At 41.0% G+C, this 9718-nt stretch overlaps 2 protein-coding genes across 3 annotated transcripts; both read right to left on the bottom strand.

The window, feature by feature from the left end:
* Positions 1-293: 293 nt before the first annotated feature.
* Positions 294-3104, bottom strand: leng1 (leukocyte receptor cluster (LRC) member 1). 2 transcript variants are annotated; one of them, XM_053432126.1, is made up of 5 exons: positions 3083-3104; positions 2578-2820; positions 1911-2099; positions 1439-1749; positions 294-1138 (listed from the first exon to the last, which is right to left on the bottom strand). In XM_053432126.1, the coding sequence occupies exons 2-5, from the start codon at positions 2707-2709 to the stop codon at positions 913-915; spliced, it is 858 nt and encodes a 285-aa protein (XP_053288101.1). In that variant the 5' UTR covers positions 2710-2820; positions 3083-3104; the 3' UTR covers positions 294-912. The 2 variants fall into 2 exon arrangements, with proteins under 2 accessions (XP_053288101.1, XP_053288100.1); XM_053432125.1 differs by having other exon boundaries at positions 2578-3088.
* Positions 3105-3547: 443 nt separating this feature from the next.
* tmc4 (transmembrane channel-like 4) lies at positions 3548-9454 on the bottom strand. Its single transcript, XM_053432093.1, has 16 exons — positions 9141-9454; positions 8783-8963; positions 8197-8345; positions 7890-8039; positions 7605-7687; positions 6780-6925; positions 6489-6636; positions 6209-6367; positions 5964-6121; positions 5723-5849; positions 4995-5092; positions 4724-4907; positions 4506-4636; positions 4210-4365; positions 3971-4049; positions 3548-3826 (listed from the first exon to the last, which is right to left on the bottom strand). The coding sequence occupies exons 1-16, from the start codon at positions 9187-9189 to the stop codon at positions 3734-3736; spliced, it is 2091 nt and encodes a 696-aa protein (XP_053288068.1). The 5' UTR covers positions 9190-9454; the 3' UTR covers positions 3548-3733.
* Positions 9455-9718: the final 264 nt, after the last annotated feature.

The following is a 9718-nucleotide window of genomic DNA, read 5'->3' as shown; positions in this document are numbered from 1 at the left end:
CATTTTGACTGTCCCACTATAAGTCACGACAGCGAGCTAGTGCTATTCATACGTCTGCTTTTGTTGCTGCGATACGTTTTCTCTGAAATTGTCCCATACAGTTTAATAACAGCAAACCAAATGAAGAGGCTACACATGAGGATTATAGAGACTCAAACATCCGAGATGATAAAAAGGACTCTTGATGATCTTTTACAGTGGATGTGTACTGAATGATTTCACCTATATCTGTAGATAACAATGCTCTATTCTTGGGTAAGGGTTAACTGTTGACTTTAAAAGTCACAACACTCTGAGATTGTTTGTTTTATTCAACCAAAATTACCAAACTCAACAAGATTAGGTTTGTATCATATATGACAAAGAAAAGCAGCAAATCTTTAAATATGAAACAAATCATTTTGATCCCAAAAAATGAAGACATTAGATTTGAAGATTAATTTACTCTGTACATGACTATCTCAGCTCTGCTATTCACATGGTGATGATTTGACTCAGACTTCTGCTCACTCAGTGTGCGCTGTGGATGCTCACCTTACACCACATACCTTATTTTTCACGTTTCATATTGACCATAACAGTAATGAATAATAATTATAATATGAACCATGTTAACAGAGCGTTTTCTTTGTTGACAGTCTGGATTCAAGCCCCTGTGAAGGCAACCATCTGCCCTGCTGACATAATAAAACACAGCATGGGCAGAGGTAGCTGCAGCTGAACCGCACTTCTGACTTTGATGCAAGAATTTAAATAAATAAAAATGGACGATCTGGTGCCTCATCATCCTCAGCATCACCAGGTTACAGGTATGTATGTAATGTGGCTCTTTACCCAGTTCCCATGTTACCTTCTTTTCCTCTGGTTTCTACACATAGAAACAAACTCTCAAATAACTGGGGGAAGGACAGTTCATGATTTTAATATCTCCTCTCTCCAGCTGTCTCGATCCCGCCTTTGCCTCTTTCGGGCCAGTTCTGGGAAGAAGGCGGTGTTGTACGGCCTTTCCCTCTCATTCAGCTCCCTCGCAGCCTCCTTGTCCTTTCCTTTGCCGCTCTTCTGATCGATCAGGGCCTGGGCTCGTCTCCTTTCTTCAACCTCCCTCTGTAAACGCTCAGCACGTAATCGCTCTATGGAGCTGGACACGACAGAAGAGACATTGTGTTAATGCTCCATGTTGACACTCTTCTCAACATCACATTCATATCCCCAATAGTTCAGGAGAAGAACTGATGACAAGAATGTGTTGAGTATTTATGTAGAGTTGAGATTCAGAGAAGGACGACAACAAAAGCAAGTCATTCGGAAAACCTTCATATTCTAAATAACTGGGCGGAAATACTTATTGAATATAATAATGTTTATGATATTATAAATCGTTAAAAGGAAGATAAAGATTCAGGTGAAATACCAAGAAAAGCCGTATTCATATTCTTACCTCTCTCCACTGCTCTTCTTTTCCCCCAGGTATCGGTTTAGCCTTTTCTTGCTCTTGTGTCCTTTTTTGTCTTTTACAGCCATAAGTTTTTTCATAACTTTCAATGGATCCAAACTATCCTTCAGTCTACGATCCCTCTTCTCTTTCTCCTCCTCACTTAGTCCCTTTTTCTTTTCTGTTTCTTTCCTTTCTTCTTTTTCTTTACCCCTTTCTTCTTTTTCTTTGCCCGTTTTCAGGTACCATGGAGTGACCTCAGACCCAGGCTGGGGTCCGAGAGACACCAGCAAGCCGATGGCACGCTCCTGCTTCTCCTGGGGAAAAACAAGGAACACAAATTGGTAATTGCACAGACTCAGAATGGAAACAGCAACCGGGTTACCCTGATTATTGCCTCAGTGTAAAGGAAGAAACAGTATCAAAATAATGAATAAATCATGTCAGAGGAGAGTGAAAGACATTTTAGCCCCATCACCTGTTCATCTTTCTTTTCTTTGAGGTAATCTTTATTCCCTTTCTTGTCTGAGGGATCTTCCAGAGGAAACAGATTGAGATGCTCCAGAACTCCACTTCCTCCACTCGGTTCCTCAACAGCATCATCTGGCAGTAATCCTTCTGCCTGAAGAGCAGCTCGGGACTTTCTTCTTAGATATTCTGTTCGTGCCTGTGAGGAGGAATTGTTATTAACTTTCTTTTCCCAGTTGTTTGAGAGGGAAATAAAAGGGAGGCCAGTAAAAAGTAGGACGTATTTACAGTAGGTGTTTCCCTGGACTACATTATATTGAGGTGTTTGCATAGTCTTCAATCCATTTAACATATTTGAGTATTAATAATATTATTAAAGTAATATTTGCCAACAAATTTTCTGTTGATGAACTAATTGATTAAAAGCTTTATTCAAAATACACTTTTTACTCAGTATCAGACTTGAGGGCTCGTGTCAATCTACAAATGACCTTCTCAAACATAAGTGTCTGAGCAGCACAAAGAAACTGGTGGACAGTTTTAGAACCAGACTATTGGAATGATGTCTTCCCTTTGAAATACATGAGCCTTTATTAACTATAACCTGCTGCCGGATAAAGATTGATTGATTGATTGATATATTGATTGATTGATTGATTGATTGATTGATTGATCACCTCCTGCTCCGCACGCTCGACGCGCTTCTGGGCCTCGCGCTCCTCCTCGGCAGCTTGGGCCTCGTCCTTCCGCACGCGCGCGACGTTGTCCTTGTTTCGCACGTGCCAGCTCTTCTTCGGGAGGATGTTCATGTTTGCCCGGACGACTGCTGATGCTGGACGTTAGCGGTTAGCTAGCTCAGAGAGGCTAGCGTCGACCGAAGCCGGAACGATCATAGGAAACCGTTTCCGGTGACGTAACACCTGAGGGAAGCCGGGGAGTTAGCAATTTGCTAAATGACGACACAGGTACACACAGTGTTGCTGTCAGTCGATTGGCCACGGCTAAGCTAACGTTAGCATATGTTTGCTACCTCCCAACTTACACCACACACATAAATGCGCAGCTTCGACCTTAAACATTTAACTTTCAACTTCACAACAAACGAGTCACTATAACCATTTTGATAGTAGAACAAATTCAAACGCAGATATTGTCGCAGAGAGAAGAGCTGACGTTACTCACAGCTGGCAGACAGGAAGTAGTTGAGCCAAACCGGAAGTAAACACTACATAGTGGTGCAGCACCCTGAGTTTGACACTAGAGGTCGCTGTACCTCCTGTTATTATTTTATTGCTCACAGAGGAAACAAAAACCCAAAAATCTATTTTCAATGGACAGACACAAGTGATGATCTTTTGTAATAATTTATTATAATACATATGATAAAATATTTTTATAATAAACTGTTTTCACGTAAATAACCTAAGCGCCATGTTTTTCTCAATATTGACATCTTGACAGGATTTTAAATTCATGATTATCAGCTGAAACCCAGTCAGCAATGTATGGCACAGATTTTAAACATTGGAGTGCATACAGGTGTATAAGGTGCTTTCGGATATCTCACCGTGTTTCATTTCTATAGATCTGATCCAGACATTTTCAGACACATACTCAACTTTGAACTATAAATTGTGTCTCATAAGGTTTCTCCATACAAAAATTGAATTACTCGGTCATGAAAGTTTCACACGTACATTGCCAGAACACATTTAAAACCCGGTTTGTAATGAGCACAGAGAAACTGTTTTGGCAAAACAGGACAGAAGTGTCAATCACCACCACAGTTTTGAAGACAGTGAAGGTTGAAGGAACCAAATATTTTCCATATGTTCAGTCTTGTTCTCCTGCACTATGTGTGGGTATGTGAAGCTGTCGACCCAGCTGCTCGATCTGCTTGACCAAGAACTGCTTGTCACGGCCCTCCTGCAAGTCAAACACTTTTTAAGTAAAACTGAATACCTGTGAGTATTAGGAAGTCACATTGGCCAGCCTGCATATGATCACAGTTTAAGACCATGTAAGTCTTTACCCTAGAGTGCCCTATAAATGTTAATGCTAATTACTTACCAGTTTTAGCTGCGTTCTTAGAAGAGCCACACTTTTCCCATAGACAGAGGCCAAGGCTATGAAATAACACATCACCACACTGTCAGGGAGAAATGAGACAGGATTAAACTTCATAAAATGGAAAATTAAGGACCACATAGTTTGAATGTAAATTATAGGCTTAAATCAACATTTAGGGTTAAATACAGTGCTGTTTATTCCAGAGTAATAATCCTGCAGAAAAGAACAAATTTACTCACCACGATAGTGCAAACAGAGGGATGGAGAACGACTGAGAGCCAATGAAGAATAGGAACTCCTGTGTAGTTTCAGAGAGGCTGTAGAAAGACGACGGGACGACTGACCACATGTTGGGGAACAACCGGAAAGGACCGCAACTCAAAGACGGACGAATCCTGGGAGGACAGAGGGAAACATTTCTCTTCAACAATGTAATACATCATGGAAAAACATATCCATAAACAAAGAATCTCCTGAAATCAAAAAGAGCCTCTGTTATATTTGTTGGAGAGAACAATGTAGCATCAGCACTCACTCAGACAGACTGTAAACCATAACAACTGTGGCCAAGCCCCAGCCGAACAGCAGGACCACCAGGAAAAAGAAGGTGGAGGTGGTTGAGCGAAACGTCCTGTGTGCTGGTCGGCAGTTATAGAAGAGCGTGATCTGAGGGGGGAAGGTGATGATGAGACATGAGACAATTTCAAGGACCAAGAGGAATTGTGTGACGTGTTTTTACAGCAACATCTTCACCTTCTTGCAGTAGAAGAGGATGATGAACTTGATGGTATTGATGAGCGGCAGCAGAGGGCAAAAAAGAGTCCCAGTCCAAACAACAGCCTGACCATAAACAAGGCCGAGCACATTGGAGGGAACCACAAACTCCTGCCGACCCACCCACTGGGTTAGTTTACAGGAACATTTGTCCACCACCATCCTGACACACAAAAAACACAGTCACGTAACTAAACAACTTACTGTCAGCACAATTCTGTAGATATATTTTTCACATATGGATTTTTACCTGCGAGGAAACTCCACCAGGACGAGCACAGCGATGTTGATGAGGAGGTCGAATAGTGTGAGTTTGTACATCTCCTGTCCGATACGTGTTTCCCAGCACTACAACATGAGACAAACATGTAAAACATGTGTGAGCTGCTATCATCATGAGTAAATGAAAAGGTTGTTGGGCAAAACGAAATTCTAGCACTGATATATGACTTATTAGACAGTAGCAGATATACTTGTTTCTTGCAGAATTATTATATATATTACAAAATAAATCAAAAGACCTGTTTAGTTGAGCATTCTCTTAATCCATTTGATTAAATCTACCTGCTTTATTTCAATCTATTTTATTATTTATTATTTTATTGTTCATTGTATTGTTGTGTTTTATTTCAATGTTGTATTTAAACTGTATTTTTCATCAGCTTGTTTTGCAGCTTTGCATGAAAGGTGCAATATCCTTTAACTACTTCAACAACCAACTACTTTAACATAGTCCCTGCCTCTATGATGTGTTATTGCAAAATGTCAACACGTATCAGGAAGTTGGTTTAGAAAATGTCTCATCTCAAACTGCACTAATTTCATCATGTATCTTATTTTAAGTGTTCCCTCTGGGTTTCCTCTTAGAGTGCTGGTACTTGTTTTGGCTTGGTGCGACTCATCGATCCTATTAATACAAAAAAAGCATCTTTGAAAAAAACAAGCATGCACTAAAAGGCTGTCAAGTGTGATACTTACTGGATAGACATTATAGTTGTACTGGCACAGTTTACAACCTGCCTCTTCTATGTTCCCATCGCAGGTGATCTGACGCCACAGGGTGAAGAGGAGAACTGCCAGACTCACAAGTCGCAGGAACACGGCCCTGGACAAGGAGAACAAAATGACTATCCACTGTTCTCATACTAAGATAACTTGAGTTAGAGATTCTTCAGTCTAAATCTCTATACGATTATCCCATAGAAACACCAGTGCCAACCTTAATAGTGCCACTATGACGGTGGTGCTGGGGGAGTATTTCTCTATTAGGGCGATCTGGTCGCACAGCATAGGCACCAGGAAGTTCCCAGCGGTGATGACGATGGAGGGAAGATACTCATAGAACAAACCCAGGATCCCTTTCTCCGTTGTATTTTTCTGTTTGGATGATACAGGAGCTGACATGTCACGTATGAGTTGAACAAGACAACCTAAGCATCAGCTCTTGGCTCTAGCATGATTTACCTGGCTGAAGTCGGCAGCCAGAAAGATGCCGTAGAAGGCTCCCATGATGAGCCCGAAAGCCACCAAATGCAAAAAAGTACGTAGAGAGTATAGAAGAACTTTTCGAGACAAGGTCAGAGCGGCTGCCCGTTTCTTTAACCTCTCCTCCTCCAGATCCACCTGACGGAGACAGAGAGAACAGAGGGGAGGGGAGGGGTCACGAGAGATAAACTGACACACGTTGGTCATGTTTCTCTTCTTCTGCCCTAATTCTTGCTAAGTGGGACGGATCCCCTCTGACCTGCAGCCGGTAGTGGATGTTTTTCTGCTTCAGTTTGGTATCTCGGTCTCTCAGGCAGCTGTAGTCCCAGCCGGTGAACACTATCATGCTGTATTCACCGATGGTGTGGCCTCCCGTCGCCACAGCAACCCGAGCGTTAGCCCCCATGCTGTGTGGGAGAGGAGGATGCACAGAAAGCTCGACTCAGGTACTGATCTGGCGCTGAGACGCCACACAAACACACACAGACACACACACAACCACCGCATACTGATTGTTGATGCCGAATGTGAACGTGTTTGTAGGACTCACCGTGCTATGATACAAATGAGACAGAAGGCGAAGTAGAACACGGCAGTCAGGACGTAGGCCAGGGGAATGTTGTAGGTGACGTCCTCGTTCGCCACCACTTTGTTGTAGTAGTAGCCGTAGAACAGATAGGAATACTCCATAAAACCCTGAGTAAAGAGGACAGGATCAGACACTCTGATGTACTTAAATATTTGTTTACTTTCATCAGCAGAAGATAAAGGAGGAGGAGCCTATTAGGTCACTGAGGTCATGTTTAAAAACTGTTACGATGGTTAACTCTCAGTTTAGTTTAAAGGGTAAGGGTGCTAAGGGTGGAGCCTGCTATCAGTTTGATAACTTACTTTATTAACTTTTATCTTAAAATGTACACTTCAGCTCCAATCTATTTCATTCTGTTGTGTACAGTATCTGGTATTTGTAACTTTATAAACACATGTATTTATTTGTGCACTCAAGACAATAGTCACAGATGCCTTATTGAATGGTTAGAATAAAGTACACTTTATTATTTATTTATTTGCTTTTTTGCTGAGACTTAGATGTGAGAATCAACACCACTCTAAGTTCTATCCAAGTCTCCAGCTCCAAATATGGAGACAGACAAAAAGCAATAGTCTGTGGGTCCACAAATAGCTAATAGCTTAGTGTTGGACTACTTCTTGGATGTAAGCAGTTTCTCCCTGGAGTGTTTTATCCAAAACAAGTCACAGACCTCAGTGTTTCTTAAATCCAGGTTTTGTCAGTTCTGTCGTGGAGAGTGAAAGCTCTTATATGTGAAAACTGTGAAGAATCTTGTTCAGCGGTTCACGTGCTGCAGTTTCTCACCGTTCCCGACAGTAAATCCAGGAAATATTGATAGAACACCGTGACTTTAGGATTAGGGTTATACTCCAAACATTCCGCTGGTCCTGCAAAACACAAAAACAATATTATTTCTACAGGTTCTTCTGCACCTCTCTGAATGAACCGGCATTTGTTTTAGTCCTACGGTTTTAAGAGTAACTCAATCTACTTAAAACCTAAAAACGGAACAAAGAACCATAAAAACACAATGTTTGTTCAAAACTAAATGTTGTGAGCTACCAAACATGATCTTGGACACATGATTACCGTTGCTATTATCGAGGCTGGAGTCAACATATCTGAAGACGATGCTGGGGGCGAGGACGAATCCAGCGATCAGAAAGAAGGAAACAAAGTTGAGCACCACCAAGAATCTCAGGAAAAGAAAGTATGAGTGGACACCACTTCCAAAGTTTCCTGCGGAGGAAGAACAAGAGGCATGATTTATTTTAACAGTGTTATATGTGCTAAGTACACTTTTTCACGTTTGTTTGAAAGAATACACATTGTGAGATTTGTAATCTGAAAAAAGCTTTTGAAACCTTCATTTCTATGAGAAATAAAAAATGTGTACCTCCAATCTTTTGCAAAGTCTTTTTCCACAGTGTGAAAGCATCGAGAACTTCTTTGGAGTTGTCTTTAAGTTTACGCAGAGATCTGGTTTTCTTCCGTTTCCAAGACTCAGCACGGGAAACCACAGGAACCTTCATCTGCTGCACCTGCCTGTGGAGGACAGTGTTAACTGTGACTCTGGAGGAGTTTAGTTTCATTATTTGTAAGACTTTATATTAGTAATTTCTAGTTATAGGGAAAATAGGAACAGTTTTTAGTTGATATATTGTAATTAATTAATTCCAATTTATTACTGATTGAACCTGGGGGGTCATATTTTCAGGGTACAGGTGAATATGCAAATGTATGGAAAAAAGGAACAACAATTGTTTAAACATTAAGATGCCATTAATAAACAAAAAGAACAGAAGATGATATACTTGGGTTTAAACATTGTTTTCAAGAACATTCATATTTCCCTATGATCTACAAAATTACATAGTTATTTTCCAGGAAATTTCTTATATGTTGCTAAACCGTGTCTCAAGTGGATTTCTATCCAACAAACTACTTATGGTCCTCTAAATATTAACAGGTACTTTTGGTACCTCACAGCTCTTTTTAGACTCATGGGCAGTGGGATGCTCCTGAGTTCCCGGGGGAGCCCACTGTCGCCCTCCTCATCTTCCTCTGGGTTCCAGTTGAACTGAGGATAATTCTGATTTGAGTCTTGAGATGAAACTCTGCGTGACCTCAGCGGCTGCTGCTCACCAGGGTAACTGCTGCTCCCTGTGAGCGAGCAGTGCAGCCAAGGAGGGAAGACAGCAAAAGGAGATCAATCCAGAAGTTTGTATCATGACAGTTCACTCACATTCAAATGGGATTCCATATCAACAGAGACATTATTTAGATAGTCAGTCAATTCAGATTTAAAATGAATAATATGAACAAAGGCAAAAGACAAACCTTCTGTGTAGTCATACACTCCACTTGGGTCTTGCAGTTCACTGGCCATTTCCCTGATTCAGTTCAACACAACCACCATAAACAAAAATCTATTCCTCAGTAACATCTAATATTTCACCAACAACAGACTGAGAATCAAACAAATGTTGAAGTAGCTTGTCATGAGGAAATGTCGCTGATCCTGGAATCCGTCGCCTCCTCTCACGGACTTTACTCCCTTTGTGGTTGGGCACACAGGTACTTCCTTGTGCGCTTTAACCCATTATATCCAGGGAGATAGTTACCACTGCTGTTCTAATGTGTTCACTGAGCCAACAGGGTTACTGTGGGAACCATAGACATGTCTCTTGACTGGAAGCCATGAGGGATTATTCTGGATTCATTGCAGGAAGTGAACAAATGAAAAACACAATATAAATCATGTAAGTAAATGAATTTATCAGGGATGTGGTTAATTATGGAATCAAATTAGGGTAACTAGTATTCTGCACTTGTAAAAATGTTAATGTTGTAGTTGTATATCACTTTCTGTGAGTGTGTGTGTAAAAGAAGTTTGTCGCTGTAGAAACTTTTAATGT

Source organism: Pleuronectes platessa, chromosome 10 (genome assembly GCF_947347685.1).
Source record: "Pleuronectes platessa chromosome 10, fPlePla1.1, whole genome shotgun sequence".
Taxonomy (NCBI): Eukaryota; Metazoa; Chordata; class Actinopteri; order Pleuronectiformes; family Pleuronectidae; genus Pleuronectes; species Pleuronectes platessa.
This window is presented reverse-complemented; position numbering and strand designations above follow the sequence as displayed.

Coding starts and splice junctions, on each gene's coding strand:
- leng1 (XM_053432126.1), bottom strand. CDS start 2,709: ATGAACATCCTCCCGAAGAAGAGCTGGCACGTGCGAAACAAGGACAAC. Junction 2,100..2,577: donor TCGAGCGTGCGGAGCAGGAG/GTGATCAATCAA, acceptor TCCTCCTCACAG/GCACGAACAGAATATCTAAG. Junction 1,750..1,910: donor AAGAAAAGAAAGATGAACAG/GTGATGGGGCTA, acceptor GTTTTTCCCCAG/GAGAAGCAGGAGCGTGCCAT.
- tmc4 (XM_053432093.1), bottom strand. CDS start 9,189: ATGGCCAGTGAACTGCAAGACCCAAGTGGAGTGTATGACTACACAGAA. Junction 6,926..7,604: donor TGGATTTACTGTCGGGAACG/GTGAGAAACTGC, acceptor CTCTTTACTCAG/GGTTTTATGGAGTATTCCTA. Junction 4,050..4,209: donor CCTCTGTTTGCACTATCGTG/GTGAGTAAATTT, acceptor TCTCCCTGACAG/TGTGGTGATGTGTTATTTCA.